The 23,971-nt window shown below is 33.9% G+C and overlaps 4 protein-coding genes across 13 annotated transcripts; all 4 read right to left on the reverse strand.

Annotated features, from left to right (window-relative positions):
- Window positions 1-234: 234 nt before the first annotated feature.
- On the reverse strand, window positions 235-2,297 carry LOC108830485 (probable cysteine protease RDL5). The gene is made up of 4 exons (XM_056997998.1): window positions 1,751-2,297; window positions 954-1,189; window positions 736-876; window positions 235-640 (listed from the first exon to the last, which is right to left on the reverse strand). Exons 1-4 carry the CDS (start codon window positions 2,250-2,252, stop codon window positions 398-400), a joined length of 1,122 nt encoding a protein of 373 aa, XP_056853978.1. The 5' UTR covers window positions 2,253-2,297; the 3' UTR covers window positions 235-397.
- A 6,749-nt stretch (window positions 2,298-9,046) lies between these two features.
- LOC108826279 (uncharacterized) lies at window positions 9,047-11,395 on the reverse strand. 10 transcript variants are annotated; one of them, XR_008942869.1, is made up of 6 exons: window positions 11,166-11,395; window positions 10,811-10,906; window positions 10,378-10,498; window positions 10,154-10,212; window positions 9,569-9,961; window positions 9,048-9,488 (listed from the first exon to the last, which is right to left on the reverse strand). XR_008942869.1 is itself a non-coding variant. In XM_018599664.2 (5 exons), exons 1-5 carry the CDS (start codon window positions 11,187-11,189, stop codon window positions 9,827-9,829), a joined length of 447 nt encoding a protein of 148 aa, XP_018455166.2. In that variant the 5' UTR covers window positions 11,190-11,380; the 3' UTR covers window positions 9,048-9,826. The 10 variants fall into 10 exon arrangements, 1 of the variants encoding a protein (XP_018455166.2); XR_008942864.1 differs by having other exon boundaries at window positions 9,569-9,940; window positions 11,166-11,385; XR_008942867.1 differs by having other exon boundaries at window positions 9,569-9,940; window positions 10,154-10,245; window positions 11,103-11,381.
- A 1,352-nt stretch (window positions 11,396-12,747) lies between these two features.
- On the reverse strand, window positions 12,748-14,645 carry LOC108830489 (H/ACA ribonucleoprotein complex subunit 4). Its single transcript, XM_018604079.2, has one exon. The coding sequence runs from the start codon at window positions 14,620-14,622 to the stop codon at window positions 12,973-12,975; it is 1,650 nt and encodes a 549-aa protein (XP_018459581.1). The 5' UTR covers window positions 14,623-14,645; the 3' UTR covers window positions 12,748-12,972.
- A 5,073-nt stretch (window positions 14,646-19,718) lies between these two features.
- LOC108830480 (1-aminocyclopropane-1-carboxylate synthase 6) lies at window positions 19,719-21,715 on the reverse strand. Its single transcript, XM_018604071.2, has 4 exons — window positions 21,452-21,715; window positions 21,234-21,365; window positions 20,984-21,144; window positions 19,719-20,901 (listed from the first exon to the last, which is right to left on the reverse strand). Exons 1-4 carry the CDS (start codon window positions 21,626-21,628, stop codon window positions 19,905-19,907), a joined length of 1,467 nt encoding a protein of 488 aa, XP_018459573.2. The 5' UTR covers window positions 21,629-21,715; the 3' UTR covers window positions 19,719-19,904.
- Window positions 21,716-23,971: the final 2,256 nt, after the last annotated feature.

Below are 23,971 nucleotides of genomic sequence, written 5' to 3' on the forward strand. Positions count from 1 at the left end.
AAAATAATCATCCGCAAGATTGTGCGGCTCAAAATCTAGTATCGTTTTAAAAAAGAGAGGTTTAGATTTATAAATTATGTTAACAAAATGCTAGATTGGTGCTATGCCCAAAAAAAAAATACATGGAAGCAAATGCTCCCCACCACTGTTATCGGCAAAAATTTTAAAAATTGTTTTTTCTTTTGTTGACAAAAGTTCGGTAATGTTTTAGCATTTTTCTCGAAAGAGGAAATATTATTCCCAAACGAAATATTCATAATATTACAATACTCCAAATCAACAATTACAAAATATATTACAAAATAAAACCCATTGACAACATTATTTTTGCTTCAAAGTCGAATAGGTTGTTCGCTCACTCGAACCCTCGCATAACACATACATTTAGTTCAAATTATTAGGCCATGGACCTTATATCGTTAGAAACCGAGTTCTTGAGGGGGTATGCAGCTCGCATCGCGATACCACATAATCCTCTTGGGTTTGCAATGTTGCGAGCCATCTTCATGTAGCCAGCTTCTCCCCAAGTGTTTCCCCATGAGTTCCTCACGATCCAATAGTCACGACTGTTGTCGGTTCCATACCCAACCACAACAACTCCATGGTTTAGGTTTGTTTCGCACGTTCCATCAAATACCCCCTTGGAAGTTTTAAAAATGATATACAAATAATAATCAGAATAAAGCTTTTAAAACCAATTTTAAACGAAATTTTATAGAATTGGTTTTATTTTACTGATTCATAAAGCTGAAATTCCCTGCTGCTTGAATCGATAATGGCTGTTACAGGCTGGTGAGCAACCGCTTTCATTAGAGAAAGCTCGTCGTTGGAAGGCAAATTCTCATACCCATCAATCATAACATTCTTGTTGTTTTCCTATAAAAAGATATAAAATTGTTATTTTTGTTGTTGTTGAAGACATTTTTCTATATATGTGAGTGTATCTAACCGACCTTGAGGCCGGCGTCGCATACTCCATTAACAGCCTTATAAGGATAATCTCTGTTTGTACCAAGACCACCATTGTTAACTATGTACTCATAGGCAGTCTCGACTTTACCTCCTCCGCAACCATTATTTTCTTTGTTACAGTTGATCAAATCTTGCTCGGACAAAGTGATTAACTCTCCTGTCACGATCTTGTTTAAGCCTTCCACTGCCCCCACCGTCGAGAAAGCCCAACAACTCCCTTCACAAAAGAACAAAGTATGCATGAAGCTTGTACACTTTTGGACTAAAAGTTAAAATAGCTATTGGTTATTTATTGAGACTGATACATTTTTTTGAGACTAATACGTATAATTAACCAACACTAGTTATAATGAATCCAAGATATACATATCAAATACATTTTCCAGTTAAAAACGGACTAATACCATTTTTTATTACTTCCTCTGTTTTTTAAAGATCCATGTTCTAGAAAAAAAATTTGTTTTAAAAAGATACATTTTTTATTTTTTCAATGTATTATTTAATGAAAATCTGTTAACTTCAAGAAAATTAATTGTGTTTATTGGATTTTTATTGGTTAAAGATTATGAAAAATTGTTATTCACAAAAATCAATGCATTTTTAATGTGATTTCTTAATATATGTGAAAAGTCTAGAATATGTATCTTTAAAAAACAGAGGAAGTATTAATTAGCTAAGGATTCGTTTAGGTTTTACTTTTTACTGGTTCTAAATATTATCTAACAAATTTATTATTCTATTCTGAAAAGAACGTCGAAATTAAAATCACAACACTTACTGCAATGGCCTTGATCTTTGACTTCAGTCACTGCTCCTTCCTTCCTCCAGTCAACAGACTTAGGAAGCACATCACCAGCACTAGTCTTGTATCGGTTGCTGCTAGTCATGAAAACATGGTTCTTAGGTGGTCTCGGATCAGCCCCATGGCAAATGTGTCCGTATTCATGGAGGGACAAATCTGCAAACCGGTTCAAACCAAGCCGATAACCAACGTTTTCAGCGTTGCGGCTAGTGATGAAACGAAGGTTGTCCTCGAAAATCGTTAAACGCCGTTCCTTCTCGGCGACGGACTCGTACACCTTCCCGTGCTTGACCATCCATGACTCGAATATCAACGATGCCTCGGAATCAAAAACGCTGCTGCGGCGGCCGGGACCAGCGGTTACTTGGTGATCGTCATCGTAGGAAACGACGGACATGTCCATGGCAATGGCGCAAGATGCGATGCCCACTGATAATAAGAAGATTAGTATGGCTGATTTAGCACTACCCATTTTCATTCTGAGGTTAATGCTAATGAAAACTTTGGGTTTGTGTGTTAATATGGCTAACACATGGTAGTATTTATAGTACTCAGAGCTCAGATAGGTAACAATTTTTTATAAGAAAAACGTGGTAGCTGTCCATTGGAGTGAACCAGTGGATGGCGAGTGAGTGCCATAGTAAATCTTTCACCATAATTTTAAAATGAAAAATTTAGTAGTGTATATGTTTTATCTAACAAGACGAAACAACTAGTACCCTTGGTGGAATAAGCTATTATGGAGAAAAGGTTCAGCAAATAACCATAATCAAAAGTTGTCAATGTGAAAGGATAATTATGCATAAGTATGGATATTTCTCTCCTTCACAGCGTGCCAGTATGTGATATAAATAGTAGGATCCACAGTAACAAGGAGAGTAAAACCTAATATGTTCCAGATGAGTATGCTATTCTATTTGCGTAGCCCGTAATAGTATGGTATGCTAGCAACATTGCTTAAATTTTAGGTTTCACACACTATGGTCATACAATATAAAATAAATGGAACGACAAAATATATAATACGCCATGAAGAACTTGAATGCAGAAATATTCACTTTGCTAAAATTTATATTTTATTCGGAGAGTTACTAGACTGGATAAAAAATGAAAAATGAAAATTGCACTATACTATATGTGTTTGACAAAATAGTATAGCATAATTCATCTATACCAATAGCATATTAATAAACATAATCGTCTTACTAAATTCACCAGTCAACCTAAACAAAAGGAAAATTTCCAACCATCATAACACAATATAGACCATAACATAGTATAAACTCTAATTACCAACTATCTAAGTTAATCCAAGCAAAAAAAATAAAAAAAAAGAGGGAGAGAGAAAAGAATGGACCGAAAAGATAAAGATCTAGAGAGAGAGAGTTGAAATATTAAATTTCTATTATATGTTTAATGTTTTCTAAATAGAATATAATACAATCGTATATTATCTCATTTGAAGATCAAACTAATGATATTGGGTAGAAAAAGGGAGCAAGAGATGAGGTAGAGATAAAGAGAGAGATATAGGGGTAAAGAGAAGGAAAAAAAAATAAAGAGATGGGTTAAAGAGAGTGAAAGAAAGAAATTAGGTAAAGAGAGAGGTAAAGAGAATTGTAATATTTCATTTTTATTCTATGTTTTCTAAATAGAATAAAAAACTATAGAATATTATCTTGTTTGTTCAGAATGGGATGTAGAGAAAAAGAGAAAGTGATATAGAGAGGGGAAAGAGAGAAAGAGAAATTTTAAATCTGTGTTATTCTATACAGATAATATAGAATATAATGATATATTCGTGTAAATAACAATATATATGTTTTGAAATAAATTTATACCCGTTTGAATTTAAAACACAGTGTATGTAAAAAATGTATGATCTATTATGATATTATTTGGTTAAATTCTGTTGATAAATAAAATATAGATCAAATAAAATGAGAGGGGAAAAAGAAAAAAAAGGAAAGAAAAAACAAGAAAAAATAAATAATTAAAGGCTGAAATTGTTTCATGGTAGAAATAGTAACATTATATAAAAGTGTATTATATATTCTAACCATAGAGTTCATACGGTTATCTTTAAGAATGATAATTTTTTGATGGTTATACATATGCTAATTTTCCAACAGTTTTAAATCATCTATGGATTATAAATATTCATTGAACTTTTCTTTTCACATAAGAAAGAAATATAAACCAAAATATGGACTAACTAATTCTTTACAATTTAAGTTGTTTATATATAGATAGTGGTTAATTAATAATCAGAGTAAGAAAATTCTAGATCTCCCACCATTCAAAATAAACTTTCGACCGATATATACAGAACCAAATACTAAATTTATTTTTTGAAATGAAAACTATATCACGTGATAGTTAACGTGTGATTCAGTGTATCACAAAACACTATCATTGTTAAACATAATTGTAGAGGATATGACAAGAAGTACACGACCATCTCCAACTCATACATTTTTTTTTCTCTGTAATTTCCAATAAAATAGAATAATTCTATTATACGGTAAATTTAATTTCAATGGTTTATTTTATAATAGAATTACTCTATTATAAAGAAAAAAATAGAGGGATTTCTTTTTTTACTTTTTCAAACTATTTTTGGAGTAAAAAAAGGTGAAATCTCTTTATTTTCTCCTCTACAATAGAATAATTCTATTGTATTACTTTACTATAGAGTAAGTCATTAGAGAAAAATTTACTATATAATAGAACTAATCTATTTTACTGAGAATTATAGAGAAGAACATTAATATAGATTGGAGATGCCCCAACAGACTTGCCGACCATAAATGAAAATGTTGAGAAACCTGAGACTGTTTTACATGCCATGATCATATATATACGTGCAGATGCAAAAGAGATTAAAAGCAAAAAAATGTATTATTTTCTCATATCAATCAGACATGGTCGTTGATCAAAAAAAAAAATCAGACATGGTCCGATAGAAGCGCTCTTCAAAAAAAAACAACTCGTATGATCAGAACTTTGATTTAATGACATGGATTGCCGACAAAAAAAATGTAGAGAAGGGATATTTTTTGTTAATGCAAGTGTTGTTTGGTTCGGTGGTTGATATAAAAGGGAAAAGGAAGAAGAAGATTAAACACACATAAAACATTCATCACTAGACCCAAAAGAAGAAACCATAGATATTATTATTCAAACTCTGAAAAGTTTTGGAAAGGGAAAAAAACTCTGGTTTTGAACGCCCCGGATTCAAAATCTACCAGTTGAGATTTTATCCATCAGATGACATGAATATCTAATTCTTATTACAGTTAATCAGACTTATCTGATATCAGTAAAAAAACTCCCAAAAGATTAGTAGATTGAAACTTGATCCGCCGGATATCTTCGTATTATCAAAAAAATGAAAAACTTAACCATCTACAAATCCAAAACATATTGCAAATCTACCATTCACTACATTAATATTATTCCTTCAGAGTCTAATACATTGTTGATTCACATGATTCCTTGCATAAGAGTATCTCTAACCTACTTTATAATTTATTCTAAAATACAGTTTCCAGTAGGAAATACTGTAATCCTATTTTATTTTCGACTCTATTGAGTAAAAGTAGAATTATCCCATAAATGGAAGAATTATTTTATTTTTGTTCACTACTCTTTTTTATTCTATAATGGAATGGGATGAGGGCAAAACTCAAATCCATTATAGAGTTATTCCTAGAAGAAAAAGAAGAAATTATACATTAGAAATGTTCTACATATATTTAAATAGTATTAACAATCGGTAAAAAACTACTGTAACGAAGGGTACAAAAGCTCGCATCGCGATGTCACATATTCATCTTGAGTTTGGAATGTTGCGAGCCATCTTGACGTAGCCAGACTCCCAAGTGTTGCCTCACGAATTTCTTAAGATCCAATCACGAACAGTGTGGAGTTGAAACTATTTTCCAATGGAATCATAACTCAAACTATATGAATTATATCTACATAAAAGTTCTAAACACAGATTTGAATACTGTCAAAATGTAATATCAAACAATTATTTTAGGAAATTGGATAAAAATATATGTTAAAATCAACTGACATAACAAGTTGACCGGGGTCTACTATCTCATCACTATGAAGTTCTGCCACTGGTCACGAACTTTGTCAGTTCCATACCCGTGATCTAGGTGTGTTTCCCATGTTCCATCAAAACTTCTGAGGTAAAATAAAAGTAAAAATTATTAGACATAAAGTGTCTTATACCAATAATTGGAAAGGATCTTAAAAAATATATAAGATAGATTGCTCATTCATTTATCACCAATTAATTTTAGGTTGAAAGTTTATGTAACTTAATATGGTATCAGAACATGATCCACGAAATCCGATCCACATCGATCTAGTTAAAATTGATCCATCAATTCTTGTTCGAACATTCCGAAATTGACGCTCAAAAAACTATCACCTCGAGAGAGTGTATTAGACATAATATATCCTACATCGTTAATTGAAAAAAATTTTAAGCAATATATAATGGATGGACCACTCCAATTATTACCGATTGGTTTTAAGCTATAAATTTATCTAGCTTAACAAAAACAACAAAGTATGTATATAACAGTAAAAGTTAATTTATTCCAAAAATACAAAAAGTAATATATAAAATAAAAGTTTCAAAACATTATTAAGCGAAAAAAGAAGGTTTTTTTTACCGTCTCGTTAAGCTGAACGGCTGCTGGAGTCAGTAAGTGCGGTAACAGGCTGGTGAGGGACCTTTTGGTTGTTAGACTGATTTTTCCTTTTGGTTGTTTTAACGATATCATTTTTATAATGGCCCACCCATTAGCAAACTCCATTAACAGCCTTGTAAGATTGGGTCGAGGTTAATAAATCTTTAAAAAACCGCTACAGTCCGATGTATTTCCGGGTTCAAATCTTAATCGGTTATTTGGTTTACAACTATCTGATTTGTATCTATTTTGTAACCAAAATATAAGTAAAGTTAGTTTTTCAATTTTAAAGTATCTGATTTTTACCTATTTCGTAACCAAAAAATAAATAAAATTGATTTAAAAATAAGAAAAAAACATCAAACATGATCATTCATCAAACTAAAAATAAAAATATTTATTGGTAGAAAGAAAACCAAATAAATGAAAACATAAAACAGAAAACCAAATTCTCATGAAATGAGAAATATTGTTAACCAAAATCTAAAAGCTTCAAGTTTCAACCACTTTCAACCATCAACCTTCATGGTATTGAACCACCAACTTTCATGTAATAAATAATTATTTTAGATGTTCAATATATCTTAGTGTATTTTTAGATACATATTAGGAGTTGAGATCATGTTTGGTACAAAGATCTTTTTGGGGTCTTGAATGTTTGGGGTTCTATCGGATATTCATTTAGATTCAGGTTCGGTTAGGATAATACCCATAATCTAAAATATCATAAAACAAGATTCATTCGGTATTTATGTTGGATTCGGATCGGTTCGGATTCATTTTTATAGGTTCGGATTCAGTTTATTTACCCACCCATAAGTATAATTTTATACAAAAGTTTGACAATGTCCCTGTTAAAGATTGGAGAAATTTCACTTTTACAATATTATTGGTACCATTAATCATGTTTATCTTTTTTAATGATATATTTTCAAAAAAAAAATCCTTTTCAGAAACAAAAGACTCTATATATATATATATACACACAGAAATAGTTATTATAAATAAATAAAATAATGATACATAGTTTTAGAATTATAACTTTTCATATTCGAACTTTTTCTTTTAGAAATTCGAAAATTATTTTTGAAACTATTTTTAATTTTTTTTTAAAAAAATCAGGTATTTATTTATATATTTATTAAATTCTAAATCTCACTTTCCAAAACCTCACTCCTCACTCTAAACCTTAAATCTAGACTAATTAACTTTATGGTTATAAATGCATATTTATCTTTTAAAATAAGAATAAACTAGTGGTATTCCGGCGCTACGCGCCGGGTTCATGTGTTTTATTCTTACATGAATTAACAATTTATTTTATAGTCTTAGTAAAGAAAATATGTTCAAAAATATGAAAATAAAGAGAATAATATTTTTCCAATCCATTTGATAGTAGCTAGTGACTGTAATGTATTACTTTGTTTTGAAATTGTTTTGTTCAAAGTGGAATATCATAAGTGATTGTGACTAATCCATTCATAAAAATAGACTAAAAAATGAATGTCGTAACAAAGTTAATTTAGTTGGAATTTAAATATAAAGTAAAGTTGATGTTTTATTTAGAAAACATATTTTACTGTTAAGTACTACTATGTCGACATTTGAAAGTTTATTCTAGAGACTCATCTAAATTCGAAATTGTGTAATGAAGTTTTGTTCATATATTCTTCTTATTTTGTTTGATAAAAAAAAATTCTTCTTATTTGATTTTTTGGAAGAAAATAATTCTGACAAAGGAACATATTAAGAAATGAGGAAAATTAAAACGAATTTAGAAAACAGTATGTTAATCATATGGAACAACTTATGTTTTATTAAATTTGAAGGTGGTTAATATTCTATTTATCCGACTTGTGTTTGAGGTGAAACAGATAGTAGCATGAAAGAAACTCAGTGATAAGTATGTAAAATCTCACATAGTATGTAAAATCTCACATAGTATCTACTGTTTTGAAACTTCACGTAACTGGCATTCTGACTTATAACATGCATCAAAGAGTCACTCATAGACGTCTAGTGGTCAATAGATTTAGACATCTCGGGTTTTCTCCATTTTTATCATCACTATGAACGTACGTTCTTTTCTGTCTGCTTTTGAATTTGCTGCTGTACATAATACAGGAAGATGGTTGAGAAGCTTTACAAAGCTGGTTTTTTTTATCAAAGCTTAACAAAGATGGTTGAGAAGCTTTTTATCATCAATAATGAATGTTTGTACTTGGATGGAAGAGTGTCGATCAGATTGAGAAGATCATTTTTCTTTTTCTTACTTATCTCAAGTCGTGCCAATCTTAGCAACCTTAAACCCTTCTATTTGGAGTCACTAACAAAGGAATTTTAGTTTACAAAAAAAGAACAAATGAATTTTTATTGTGACCACGAAATTTAGGTTTTTGTACTCAAATAAATGTGAAACAATTAAAATATTATATACTAAAAAAATTTGATTCGAAATTTTAATATTTGATGAAAATAAAAACATGTCATTGAGTATGGCTAATATAATCTATTATCGGCATTGTGTAAGCCTTGCAAGTGCTGGAATGTTCGAACGTAATGATGAAGGCTGCATGACTACGGAACTTATAAATCCAAGACATGCGGATGTTTTTCATTAAAAAGATTTACATTGGTAATATGAATAACAACAACCACGACACTGAGTTCTTTTTAAAGGAAAATGAATTTAAGCGAAGCCGAAAAATGCTAAAGCATTAACTGATAAGTACAAATCATGGTTGTTTAGGTTCCAACACTCATCCCACATGTGCTTTCTTCAGAGAATTCTCTTCCAGAATGGGTTGTTTATGTTTCCAGAATGTTCTGCGTTTCTGTTTCTTAGTATAAATCAAACTGAAGAATGGGTTGTGACATGACACAAGGGGCCTCTTCGTAGAGGCCAGTAAGATCATTGTCATTGGGCACAGGCCTATTGAATCTAATACCAGTTATATTCAAATGCAAACAATACTTTTCCCTAGAAACCATTGTTTGGTCTCCTATAAGTAAAAAGCTTGAAAAGTGTTAGAACTGAATTTTTAATTTAGCAGACGTGAAGACTTAAAAATGGCAAGCATACCTAAATTTTGGGCCTTGAAGAGACGAAACAGCAGATGATGAAGGAGAAGGACCTAGAAACTTGACTCGGTCACTAAAAAAATGATAGAAGTGCTTGTTCAGTGACTCGTGAAAATTTGCACAGCTAAGAAAGTGACCACCAATCAGATGACAAAAACCATCATGCTTTAAACGTGTAACTCTTAGAAGTTGCTGTTGCATTTCTTGCTTTGGCAAAGCAATAGATCCCAATGTTGATCCACCTGTTTTATTAGCGTCATTAGTTTCTTATGCTGCTATGCGTGTTCAGCCTGAGCAGCTCGTTAGCAAGCATAGAGAGCCTTTCACGCCTAGAACCTTGTTTAGAAGATTCAGCTTCCCGGGCTGGTGATCCCTGACAAAATCAATGAATTTCCTGGAGTGACCGACAAACCTACCATTTTCTAAGAGCCAGTTGAAAATAGTGTAATAGCAGGCAGTGTGAAAAATGTAGCATCTAAGCTTAATATACCCAGTTGCTCAAGATGACAGAAAATTATTTTAATAACCAAAACAAAATTGTAATGATATCACAATGCAGAAATTAATGGGGGAAAAAGAAAATTACCTCAGGCAACAAAAGAGAGTCAACATTCATCAACTTAGCCTCAAAATCTTCTGCAAGCACTATTGCCAACATTTCCTGATATATCTCAGAGCCTAATAATATTTCATATGGTAAAACTTGATTTAAAAAATGAGCATATCAGTCCTCATATATATGAACGTAAGCTTGGCTAGAGGGATGGACACAGCAAAATAGTAGAAGCATTAATACTAAAGCCCTCATACCTGCTGGTCCAGACAGCAAGATACGGGGACACGTTGTAGGCGACTCTGATGCATACTTTGCGAACTTACTACTTTCATATGGACATACATCCATGCTATTAGAACATCCTTCATTGTAGCACTGCAAGAATTCAGAATTTTTTTTGACTATAATTCATCAAACCATCAAATAGTAGAATCTAGCATAAAATATAGCAGCCAGACTTTAGAGAATAAGGGAAATTATAAGGATAATATATTACATATCTTGGAAAGTATATGGAACAGAGATTTCCACTTCAAGGTTTCACGAATGACAAGAACTATGGAAACTGGTGGTAACTTTGTAGTGAGTAGACTCGTGGGTTACTTTTGTTTGTATCATTTTTTTTTTGAGCTACACTTTTGTTTGTATTGTCTAGATCAACAAAAGAATAGACTTTGAAATGCAAACCTCTGGTGGCTTCACCCACATTTCGCCAACATACCATCCGCTTTCATCATATGTAATAACCGCATAAAGTAGTTTATCTCCAACATAGCTCCATCCCTAAGAACAATCAATCAAACTTCCTTAGAATTAGAATGCATCAAAAAATGAGTAAGCTGGGAGAAACAGAGCAAGTTATTAATTGACATCCCTGTGAAGGTGCAATTAAATTGTGGTACATATGACGAAGAGAATACTTGAAGTCGATATAAGTGGAAGTGACGGTTAACATTTTTTGATCTTTCCGATATCTTACCGGCCGTGAAGATGTTCATTGCATCCAAGAGACACATATATAGGTCAAGCTTTTAGGCGTTACCTTTCGACGATGATAAGGCTGCATAAATGAGTCTGAGTGGGAGGGGACGTGGAGACGTGGAGTGCAGTTTAATGATTGGATTAATGAAGGAGGTCAACCAATACTGAAGCTGTTACAGAGAATTAGATCAGAAAGAATAAAACCAAACGGACACGCGATAAGAGACGCAGTTTCTAGACAATCCTGGCCCTAAACCCTTATAATGATATAGTAAAAGGCCCAGATAAACTATAAGCCCAGATGCAACTCGAATTGACGGCGAGAACAGAATAGGAAGCTTGAAGAATGCTTGACACGTGGCATAAAACGCCCCTCCTTCCTTGATGACGTGGAGGCAGGAGCAGACAGATAATCCAACTTTATATATATAGATGTGGTTAGAATAAAAATGAAAAGTGGTATTAATAACGTGGTATTTTTGGTAATTCATTTTAAAATTTTGAATTTATAAATATATTATAATGTTTTCTTAGTTTTGTCCAAGATAAAAGTTATTCCTAGATTCGGCCACCTGTAAATGCAGATATCAGTGTCAAGAAAGCATGAAGCGTTTTTATAATTAAAAAAAAAATCGTGGTGATGATTCAGTTAAATGTTGTTTAGAAGAGAAGAGCTGTTTGTTCAAAAAAAAAAGAAGAGAAGAGCTGTGATGCTTGTTGCTACCGTATGGTTTTGCCATACATATTCAAGAGCTCGTCTTACTAGCAACTCTGACATACTATCCAATGCCTGATGTTGCTTCATCCAAAACTAGTATGAATGAGTTCGAATAGAGCACTCTTTAGTCTGCACATTTTCCATTGATAACAAGAAGACAATAAGCAGCTGGATATGAAACTGGTTTTGGATTTTCAAACCCAAAACCTTCCTTCATGATCGGTACCATTAGTATGTGGCAGCAGTACTTGGATGTGATGTCCACAATTCACATGTTAGATGCGCAAGGCACAATGCACATTTAACATACCGAGAACAAGAATAACATGTTAGCAGATCGAAACAATTAATTTGTAGGCTTTGGGAAATGCGAGAGAGCATACTTTACTTTACAAGATAGTTACGAGATGGTCCTCATATCCATCTTACAGTCTTTAGGAACAAACTCCCCAGTCCAACCTTAACCGACGAGTAAATCAACATATGAGAATCTATGGTTAGATTGTTGCAACTGAAACAAAAATCAGATTGTCGACCGCAGATCTTGTTTGACAGCCCTCTTAGAATGGAGAATTGTCTCAGTTCCTAGCAAAATTCATGCTTCCAATCCCACCAAAACCTCTTGGAAATGAAAGTTTCCAGGCCCACTTAATCTTTTCATTATATTTTACTCTTTGAGGGTCAGACGGTGTTCCCACTATGACGTCTAGGCACGATGCTATTAAGATGGCTACAACAGCATGAAGTATATGCGTGTATGCCCAAACAATTATTTCATGAATTAATATAAGATTAGCCAACTCCTAAGCTCCTAATAAGAGAAGGCACCCCAAAAACTGCCTTAGAATAATCATCAGCCACGAAATTTCACACAGTAGAATCTTGGAAGAATAAAATCCTAAATCATCATCAGACAAAGGAAAAGGAACCCATAAACCATAATCATCATATTCATAAAGTTCATAGCTAAGTGAAACGAATCTCACAGATAAAAGGACAAACATAACATAAAAACTAAAAAAACAAAACTAATCTGAAGTGAGACTTTGGATACAAGCATAAATGCCTTTTGTCTCACTTTTTCCAGAATAGATACCATAAAACAAAAAGATTCAAAACTTAAAGAGTAGCATAACACAAACTCATCTCATTATTCATCGTCGCTGTCTTTGCTTTTCTTCTTCTTCTCCTTCTTTTTCTTCTTCTCACTCTTCTCTGCTGATTCACCACCACCAGCTTCATCTGTCTCCTTGTCCTTCTTTTTCTTCTTCTTCTTCTCACTCTTCTCTGCTGGTGATTCATCTTCACCATTAACCGCAGCAGCAGCTTCATCTGTCTCCTTGCTCTTCTTTTTCTTCTTCTTCTCAGACTTTGGTGTTGCCAACTCTTCTTTATCCTCCTCCTTGTCCTTCTTCTTCTTCTTCTCCTTCTTCTCAGACTTCACCTTCTCTTCAACCTCAACATCTTTTGTTTTGGCTTTCTTGGTAGACACAGGCGCAGGGCTGTCACTGCTCTCATCAAGCTTACGCTTGCGCACTTCTCCACTCTCAGCCTCAACCTTCTCAGGAGCGGCAGCAGCACCAGCGATCATAGCATCACCACCAGTAGGCAAAACCACGTTCCTGCTCCACTCAACAGGCGTTTTCTCATTCGGCTTCCCGTGCTTATCCAACTTCCCATCAGCAATAAGCTTCTTCTTCATCGAAGCTCGAGGCCCCAACCCCCACTTCCTCGGGTAAGTGTCTCTATCCATCACCACCCGCTTGATCTTCGCCACCACACCATGGTCACACGTAGCCATCACCGACGTCGTCATCTCAGCAATCCCAACAGCAATCGCCTCACCTTTAGTCGTCATCAAAACAACCTCAGTGCCAACATCAACATCATTCTCAAACCTCAACAACCCAGGAATCATCAGCTTAGCACCATAACAAATCGCATTAACAGCAGAGTCCTTCACAACAAGCCTCTTGTAACTCGTCAATATAACCTCAAGAGGCATAATCACCCTCCTGAGATAACTCTCATCCTTGTAGTTATCAAACATCCACTGAGCATCCATCACATCATGCATCGTAACCATGTTATCATTCTCACCCAAGATCCCAGACCTAACCCTCCTAAGCTCTTGCATATGCCCACCAACACCGAGCAACAACCCCAAGTGAACACACATTGTCCTAATATAAGTCCCCGCCTCACAAGAAACCCAAAACACAACCAAATGTCTATCCGCGTCATACTCAAGCAACTTACTCTGATAAATCGTCCTAATCCTCAGCTGTCTCTTGACAGCAGAGATCAAAGGCGGTCTCTGAAACACAGCTCCGGTAAGAGACTCGAGCGCCCTCGCCACCTTAGCCACATCGGGAACAGCGGAGTGAAGACGAGCAACACAGACGTACTCTTTCCCCGCTCCCTGCTGAGACTTCACGAGCCGAGTAGCTCTGTCGATGCAGACGATGAGGTTGCCGGTGACTTTAGGGTCTAAGGTCCCGCTGTGTCCGGTCTTCTCGACGCGGAGGATGCGTTTGATCCAGGCGACGACCTCGTGGGAGGAAGGGTTGGAGGGTTTGTCGAGGTTGATGACGCCGTAGCGGATGTAGTCGAGGAGAGGACGCTTGAGAGGGGAGTGGCCGGAGGGGAGGGGAGTGTAGTGGCCGGTGCGGACGTTGAGGAGGTTGTAGTTTTTGAGGAGGAGGGGCCATTGGGAGGTGTCGATGGTTGGGGTGAAGCTTTGGGGTTTGATCATGTAGTCTCCGGTTTCGGCGGCTGGGACTTCTTCGATCTCTGTCATTGCGCCGGCGGGATTAGGGTTTTGAGTAAGGGAGGTGGGAGGAAGAGGCGTTCGCGTAGAAGTAGAGGACAGGGGAGAGTGTGAGGGGTTTAAAAATGGTTTTTGAATTAGGGTTTCTTTGATTTGTATTGGGTTTTGATATAAGTTCTAATTGTTTAAGGTCCATAAGAAAAGGGCCCAACTGAGAATATACTATAGCATTTGCTCCTAAAGCAACTAAAGAGAAAATTTATGTGGTATTTAGGGGTGGGTATTTAGGTTTAAATTTTGGTTCAGTTCGGTTTGATATTTTGGTTCTAAATAAAAACGATTGAAGTAAACCGAATTTTGTTTGGTTTAGATTAATTGATACTTTTGTATAATAAATAAAAATAACTTAATTTAATAAATTCTTTTGTATTTCGGTTTAGTTTGTTTTGGTCTAAAACCGAACCAGATCGAAAATTTATTAAAACTTTAATTGAATCTATGAAGTATATGTTTTTGTTTAGTTTGGATCGGTTTGTATTTGATTGGTCTAGTTTGGTTGTTTTTCAGATTGGTTCAGTTTTTTCTTTTTTTTGATGATCCTAGTATCTGGATGTCTTCGAAAAAGATCTGACTACCATCTAATGACCGTCCACCGGAGCTAAGCCGGAGAGTCCACCAAAGATATCCAGGAGGACCGTCTTTTTCACATCATTTTAATCGACGGTGACTAGAACTCAAACCTAAATGACGGAACTCATGACCGTGAAACTTTTACCACCAGGCCACTCATCACTCTTAAGTCAAATACAAACTACATAACCGCTAGAGTACTTGCAACTACACCAGTTTTTTTTTTTTTTGCCCATCTCTAGTATTATAAGTAGGACTAGACACAAATATTTATGGAGGTTTTGTCAAAAATGATCTAAATTTTTTATTTGAATGCAAAATTTTACCACAAATTCAATTAAATATAAAATTAACATAAAATGGTAGTGAAATTATAATCATCTCCTTATGACCAAACAAAAATATATAATCATTTTTACCATTATAACCATGTGAATTTTTCTAAGGTTGGTGAAGTTTTCCCATGTATTTAATCTTAAAAATAATTTATAGAAAAATATTTGATGAAAAATAAATTGAAATCATGTAATTATAAACAATTCTAAATGATGTAAATTTAGATATACTAAAATTAAATTGTTTTCAATATAAATGAGTGAATATAGGTTGTAAGTCAAGATTGTCCTTGGTTTAAGAATTGGTAGCATATTTTGGAGTATTTTTTATATTTTATAATCTTAAAAAAAAATTAAGAAAATTAACTTTGACACAGATTTATTTAGTTTTATATATTATATCAAACACTTTATAAGTTGATCATATATGTTTAATGAAGTATTTGTTGCTATTTAGTTAGCTATTTGATTTTAAGGTTTAGAAGATTTTGTTGGTATGTTTCTAACATATGATGCATTAAAATACTTCTCGAGAAGTATTTTAAACCGAAAATATTTAAGCTAACTGAAAGTTTGTCTCTTCATATAAAGGAAATTTACACATTCTTTATCGTCATCTTAAATGGCTGCAAAAAAAAGTAATGTTTCTCACTCTAAAACTCTCCAACATCTTTGTAGTCTATTTGAAACACCAAACTTTATATCAATTTTTTCATTTTCTGTTTCATGTCTTTCTCACTAAATTGTTTTGTTTTATAGGTTTTTCATTTCATGGTTCTCATCTTCCACTTCTTTAAAGATAGATCTATAAATTTTGGATATGTATTTTGTGTGTTTTTATATGTTAGCTTCGAAAAAGTTAGAGATTCTACCTGTTGTGATTGATTTATTTATTATTTGAGCATAAAATTTTAACTTTTAAAGTTTTTCTCTGTTTTGAAGCCATTTTAACGTTTTGGATATATGTGTTTTTAGATCTGAGTCAGACTTTAAACTTTGTTAGTAAACTTATCCAAAATACTTCTTTAGAAGTCTTCTCGACTTATGGAAAAGTCTTCTAGAAAATAATTTTGGTAAGTCTTCTAAGATGAATAGTAAATTAAGGGTTGAAAAGATTTCTTGGGTAGTCTTCTAGTGCATTTTATGCTAGAAGACTTTTGATGAAGTTTTCCGAACCAAAAATGTTTTTTCTGATTGGAATATTTGTCTCCTTATATAAAGAAAATGTACAGATTATTTATCTTTCTCTCAAATAGCTGCAACAAAAGTATAATTCTTCTCACTTTACAACTCTATAATCTCTTTATGCTCTCTTTGACTTGAAGACAACAAACTTTATATCAATTTCTTATCTTTTTATCTCATGTTTTTATTACTATTGTATCTTGTTTTTGCAAGTTTTGTTTCATCTTCCACTTTTTTAAATATAGATCTACATATTTTGGATATGTATTGTGTGTATTAGATGTAAAGATTGAAAAACTTATATATTCAACCTAATGTGATTTGTTTTATATATACTATTTAAGCATAAAAGTTTAGTATCGAATTTTTCTCTTTTTTGAAGCTATTTTAAAGTTTTGGATATGCAAGTCTTTTAGATATGAGGAAAATAATAGACTGCGGAAGACTTCTTGACAGACATCACGAAATACTTCTCGGTAGGCTTCACGAGCAGACTTATCAAGCAGACTTCTGGAAAGACTTCTAGGCATAATTCACGCGAATTAAATGGGATTTCAAAATTTTAAGCGAGAATATTATATTTTAAATTAAATTTAACTACGAATTAGAAGACTTCTGTCTTTTAATTCATAGTCTAATTTCATTGAAAATTTTGTTCTCTCTTATGGTTAGGAGACTCTTATTTTGATAGTTTATATAATATTGTAAATAATATATATATATATATATATATATATAAAATTTGTCTCCAATATATTAAAAATTTCTTTGTTGAATGCTTAATTCATTTATTCATGTTCTTGTACTCGTAAACTATTGTGTTCATTGTAAATCTTTGATAAGATCATGGTTGTGTAAATAAATGGGGGAGTTATAATAACAGTTGACACAACTTCAACATAACAATAAGTCCATAACACAATAATATAAGTTCAAATACATAAAAATAAGTTCACAACACTCGATATAGATAGATAGAAGAGTTTAAAGTTACTCAAATCTCATAATAGTTCAAAAAGTATATATATTATGATTTAAAAAGACACACTAAACCACATAATTTGATATTATTAAAGTTATTAACACTTTTTTTTAAAAAACATATTTTTAAAATTACTTAACACTTTTGAAAATTAAAGTTTTACAAAATTAACAGAGATATAAACATTAAGAAACATGAATGGTTGTAACCTTATAATTATCATCAATTAAGTTATGATTTTCATTCAGGAATCTTAATATTGACTAATATACATGAATTAACAAGAAAATATTAAAAAAAAATCATTTGAAATTTGCAGAAAATGAAAGTTAATAAACATTGACGTAAAAGACTTGTTTTTTAAAAAAATCATTTATGTCATTTTTGCAATTGAAAATTTACGAAATAAACCTTTTTGTAAATATTGTTTTACTTTTGTATTTGAAAAATTCTTGAAAATACGAGAGAATATTTCTCTAGAAAATATAGCACTTTACAGAAGACTTCTAGAAAATATCCGGTAAGATTCATGTTTGACTTCTCCAAAAACACAAAATTTCTTAATATAACTTCTTAATGAAAGTTCTGCATTCTTTTTTGACCAAGAAACATGAACTTGGCTAATTTCAATAAACTTATAAATTTGAAATTAAAAAATTGGGATCTTGGAACGAAATGAGAAAGAAAGTGAAAGACATGGTTTATGTGTGTAAGAAATGAGGATATGAAGATATAGAAGTCGATTTTATGTGCATTTATAGTTTGAAATTGGTTGTTCATAGTGGTTTATGTATCGATGATAATTGTAATGTTGTAAATAAAAGAGAAAGACGAGGATACTAGATTTAAACAATTATTTTTGAAAACAAAATATAATGATATTTTCGTGAATAACTCGAACTTCTATGGTCAATAAGGTAAATAAAAGTTTCAAAAATAAAAAAAAACACATATCATATTTTGTATTTGACTTGAAATTTTGAGTCGTGTTTACTAGAAAAAAACTCCAATATTTATTACATACCTTAACTTCGTTACATGTTTTGCATCTATTTCGATTTTTCAAATATTTGTCGGTATCAATATGGACATCAAATCATAAAATTTGATATTTACGAGTACATGATAAGTTTCTTGGGCTTCCAACTTAAAACCAATTGGCAATTAGTGGTGTGACTCAAGTCCCTTATATATTACTCATGTCCCATTTATATTTCCAATGTGGGATCTTTATCCCAACACCCTCCCTCGAGATAATGGTGCGTATAACCATTAATCTCGCGAATCTATCATACCCCTCCGAGATAATGCTCTTCTAGCTATCTCGAATAACTGAGTCTTCTCTGGGCCATCAGCTAATGGGTTGATCGGACCACTATCCGGGCCGGATTAAAAGGGGAGGGTATTGGGCCCGCTCTGATACCATGATAAGTTTCTTGGGCTTCCAACTTAAAACCAATTGGCAATTAGTGGTGTGACTCAAGTCTCTTATATATTACTCATGTCCCATTCATATTTCCAATGTGGGATCTTTATCCCAACAGTACATACTATTATTAACAAGTATAAACAAGTTAGCGACCCAATTTAATATTATAGGTTGCTTGTTTTTATTAATTATCAAAAAAATTTATTGTTTAGGTTGTGACTGAAAAATGATAACTAGACTATAAGAACAAAATCTCAAACTCAAAGAATATATTTATGTTGTTGTAAGAAATAAACAATGCTCTCATATCTAGATGTTTATTTCTTTTGTTCTTTTCTTATTTATTAAAAAGAACAAAATTTTTTTTAAGTAGTTCTTGTATTTTCTCCAAAAAAACAAATGTCCATTTTCTCTTTTAGTAGAGTATTATCTATCATATAATTTTTTAATATGGACATTTATTTATACAATATTAGTTCATCCCAATTTTGAGTTTTATTTACTATTATCACTTAACGGAAATGTTCTTGCTAAAAATCATATAGTTATAGACCCGGTCAATCACTGTTAAAGAAATTCTGATTTCTAATATGTATTAATATTCAACCGATTAAACTTACAACATGTACATTGTAAGAATATTCAACTTGATAGTAAAAGAGTTACGAGTAAATCAGAGACAACACGTAAACGATCAATGTTATGATCTTACAAATTACAGCGACTGGTCTAGTCAAAAACTGAAACGGTCTTATGTCTGTGCACGTAAAAGCGGGGAAGGTGAAACCGGTGAATGAGGAGAGAAGAAGCCATCCTCAAACCGTCTCGTGTCCTTAAAGCTCAACCGCAGGCTACTCTGCCAACACTTCTTCTTCTTTGCCATCGGTTTTGTCCGGTTCAGGCTCTCTTCTTCAAGTTGACTAGTGAACACTTTGATCCTCTCTAGTGCCGTCTCCATTGTCTTGTGGTCCATGTTTGCAAAACATACTCTAAACCATCCTGGTTCGTGGCAATGGCACGAGCCGCCTGGAGAAACATTAAGCTTCACCTTGTGGACGATCACACGCCATAACTCGGTCTCTGATTCGAATGTAGCGGTCTTCAGAAGATTTCTTAAATCCATCCATATGAACAATCCGGCTCCTGCCTTCAACCAACCAATGCCTAGACCGTCTAAACCAATGGTTAACTCTGCGTGTCTTGCAGCTAACCGTAATTTGCTCTCGCGGAGGAACTGGTCAACAAAGTCTTCGTCAGATAACATGTTAGCAATCAGATGCTGTGTTTGGGTTGAGACCAGACCAAAACTTGACATTTTCCTTGCAATGTTAACCACCCGGTTATTGTAAGAGTATATTATACCGACTCTTAGACCAGGCAAACCCATGTCTTTGGAAAGACTATATACAATATGGATCAAATCGCGGTTGCAATCAGGGATCTCCTCGATCACTTCTGCCACACTGATGAACTCTGATTGACCAAAAGTAGTTGCGGCATAAATCTCATCCGCAATGAGGTGAATCCCTTTGTCATTGGTGAAGTTAACCAGAGATTTCAAGCAATCCCGGTCTAATGTCGTACCAAGAGGATTCGAAGGATTGGTTATGAGTAAACCCTTAACCGGAATGTTCGCATTTTCGTACGCAGCTTCCAAGTCTTCCACCGTGATCTTAAAGCCGTTAGAGCTGTGACAAGTAACCGGTACAAGATTCACTCCGGTTCTCCATCTTAAATCTCTATCAAACCTGAAACCAAACATAACCAAACAGAGTTAGATAAAACGAAAACGATACTATACCAAATTCTAATCTGATCTTTTGAACATACCCTGGATAATAAGGAGTAGGAACTAAGAAACCGTCGCCGGGATTGGCTAGACAGAAAGCAACTGTCTCATGTGCGCCGGTTGCGCCGCCGCTCATAACAATCCGGTCAGGATCAAACTTAACTTTGTTGTTTCTTGTCTTCTCCATAAATTTCGCTACAGCCTGAATCAATAAGAGAAAGCAACAATTAAGTACAAAATCCTTCAACCAAAAGCGATGTGTTTTATAAAATCACCGGAACTCGAACTTACTTGTCTAAATTCAGGCAAGCCATGATAGTCCTGGAATATTGCAATGTCGCTGAATTGATCAACACCTTCTGGTGTACAAATCGATGCTTCTGGATGTTCTAAAACCCATTTACGCATCAAATCTCCACAAAGCTACATAATTTAAAACTAAAGTTAGGGTTTTAAGTTTGAAGTTATAGAAAGAAAGCTTGGATTTTGTTGCTTGTTTGAAAAGTTACCTGGTTTTCAGCGAGACCCATCTGAATAACTCCATCGGGTCTATCAATTGGGTGAAACGAGTTTTCTTCATAAGCTTTCCAGCCATCAAAATAAGCTGAATTCTCGCCGTGACCGTCACCAGCGGCTATTCTCGAAAGTAGTTTCCGATCTTGCTTCTCTGCCGTCAAAGCCACCATTTTTGTTTCTCTTGTTTTTTCAAAGGGAACTTAGATAGTTGTTCTTTTGTAATGTTTGATATTTAGAAACTATGGTGGGATGTCTTGAGAAGTGAGTTTGTTCTCTATTTATAGAGATTTGGTTTCAGGTGGTGAGACCGAGTAAGTAGCGTTGTAACAGGTTTCAGCGAAGGTTCAATGCAATAAAACTATTGTAGAAATTTCAAAATGGTCCTCAATATTTTTTATAATTTCTGTTGACTTCCGTGAAGAGTGAATTGCTTTATTGGGTGGATTTGTGCCAATTGTAAAAATGAGTGAACATTGTAGGAGATGGAACGAAAACATGTCCAAGCATCTAGGCCTGGACAAAAATCTCAAATCCGAAGAACCAAATAAAATCTAATCCAAAAATAGCATCAAACTATAAAATGATACTGGATAAAAATCTGAATGGTTCAAAATTTTGGTATCTAGAAAACCATAATCAATTCGATTCAAACCGAAATATTTTAGATATCGGAATAAATTCTAATTGAATTTATATATTTAAATATATTAATTATTTTCAGATTTGATACAAAAAAATATCTAAAATTTAAGATATTTTGTAGGTGTTCAAAATACTCAAAATATATACAAATAGTCACAATTAAATAGCTAAAATAGCTAAATAATTTTCAAAACACAAAGATAGTTAAAATATCTCTTGATTTTCCATCCAAATATTTCAGAATCGTTCCAAAATCTTCTCTTTTTTAAGTTTCGATTTGTTCCTCCAGTCGTTGGCTCTGGTTGCTTTCTCAGCACGAGAGTCGGTTTGGGAACGTGAAGATAAATTTTTTTAAGGTAAATTGGCAGTTGTCCGGTTTAGAGTCTCTGCTTTGGTTGAGTTTCAAGCTTTGTTGCGGTGAGAAGCAATAAATTTACTAGATCGACGGTGTGGATTAACAATTTATGCATTTTGTTTGTTGCCTGGTTCTCGATCTTCTGGTGGATCTTTTTTAGCCACCAACCATGTTTTATCTAGACAAGACGTTGTAGCCCAATGGTTAGGACGGGTCTGTGAGTTTTTAAGAGATCTCAAACTCTGGTTGTGTGTTTGTGTGAACAACTCCAATGGAGTAAGAGAGTGTTTGTTCTTGGCGATTTGAGAGAGACAAAAGGGGAGAGTGTTTATGAGTGTATAAGAGACTTAAGAACAGAGATTAAGAGACTGAGAGATTAAGTGTTTATGTGTCTAGAGATTTAGAGAGTTTCCAGTATCAAAGAACATTTCATTTCATGAAGGAGGAGGGGAAACCCCCTCTCTCACTTAGCTTATTACAATCGCCATTAAGGCTCTTTTATATGCCTATTACAATTGCAATCTCATAACCTATATCTAATGGTTATTATTAACTTGATTCAAATGAATGGATGAGATGGAGAGTTGGTCTGGTCTTCATCTGATTGGTCAAGCTCTCTTTGGTGTCTGATTGGTTTATTTGAATCTGTCAAGTGAAGACCAGCCTCTTATTGGCTCTTTAAACTCGCCTGAATGCTTCCCATGTATCTGTCCAGATACATGGTCAATACACAGCTCATGGACAGCTTGCACAGCCTGTCTCTTATCCACAAACAGTCTCATGGCTTAGATAAAGACCATGGCGCCCTCCTTGCTTCTTCAAACACTTAGCCAACGAGTTGCTTCTTCCTTGGGACACAAGTTAGGCTTGTTACAAACATCAGGGTATGTACGGATTGCTTTCCTGACCGTACCAACACCCTAATTTTGCACAAGTCCTAAAATGCCTCAAATGGTTGAGTTATGCTTTCCGGGTTGATCCCGGTCCGTACAGGTCCGTACAAGTCCGTACAGCCTCGTCCCGGTCTCACCCTATATTTGCACACTCAACCATTTGCTCCTAATCCTTCTTCTAAGTCCCTCCTGGACTTTGCCCTATATTTGCACCACCATAAGATCACTTCTGAAGCTTGATAGGCAATCTCTATAAGGCTTGCCCTATTCTTGTACCAGACCCAACTCCTCCATTCTTCTTCTCTTGATCCCATTTCTTTCTTCAAGTTAACACTCCCCCTCAAGCTTGACTCTTAGGAGATCCTAAGTCAAGCTTGGAACCTTGAAGAACTTCCTCATTAAAAACCTCACCAAGGAAAACCCTTTGGGACAAAACCTTGATGAGGGAAAAAGAGTAAAGTTTCCAAGGCCTGGGGATTGGCCAGTGGTTCTTTGTACCTTACCAACAATGTAAGGGATCCAAAGAACCACTTGGATCATGGCCTCTTCTCGTGATGCAAGATAGATCACCACTTCTCTTGCACATCACCAACTCTTCTTGGACTTCTTCTTGAACTCGGATT

The sequence above is a fragment of the Raphanus sativus genome, chromosome 2 (assembly GCF_000801105.2).
Source record: "Raphanus sativus cultivar WK10039 chromosome 2, ASM80110v3, whole genome shotgun sequence".
NCBI lineage: Eukaryota > Viridiplantae > Streptophyta > Magnoliopsida > Brassicales > Brassicaceae > Raphanus > Raphanus sativus.

Bases quoted from the DNA above. Each gene is read 5' to 3' on its own strand.
- LOC108830480 (XM_018604071.2), bottom strand. From the start codon at position 21,628: ATGGTGGCTTTGACGGCAGAGAAGCAAGATCGGAAACTACTTTCGAGA. The intron at 21,366-21,451 runs GTAACTTTTCAA...TAAATTATGTAG, and splicing joins TGGGTCTCGCTGAAAACCAG to CTTTGTGGAGATTTGATGCG. The intron at 20,902-20,983 runs GTATGTTCAAAA...GTTTGGTTTCAG, and splicing joins CCTACTCCTTATTATCCAGG to GTTTGATAGAGATTTAAGAT.
- LOC108830489 (XM_018604079.2), bottom strand. From the start codon at position 14,622: ATGACAGAGATCGAAGAAGTCCCAGCCGCCGAAACCGGAGACTACATG.
- LOC108830485 (XM_056997998.1), bottom strand. From the start codon at position 2,252: ATGAAAATGGGTAGTGCTAAATCAGCCATACTAATCTTCTTATTATCA. The intron at 1,190-1,750 runs GTAAGTGTTGTG...TCTTTTGTGAAG, and splicing joins CAAAGATCAAGGCCATTGCA to GGAGTTGTTGGGCTTTCTCG. The intron at 877-953 runs GTCGGTTAGATA...ATCTTTTTATAG, and splicing joins TATGCGACGCCGGCCTCAAG to GAAAACAACAAGAATGTTAT.
- LOC108826279 (XM_018599664.2), bottom strand. From the start codon at position 11,189: ATGCAGCCTTATCATCGTCGAAAG. The intron at 10,907-11,165 runs GTAACGCCTAAA...GATTGTTCTTAG, and splicing joins AGCCTTATCATCGTCGAAAG to GGATGGAGCTATGTTGGAGA. The intron at 10,499-10,810 runs GTTTGCATTTCA...GAATTCTTGCAG, and splicing joins TGTGGGTGAAGCCACCAGAG to TGCTACAATGAAGGATGTTC.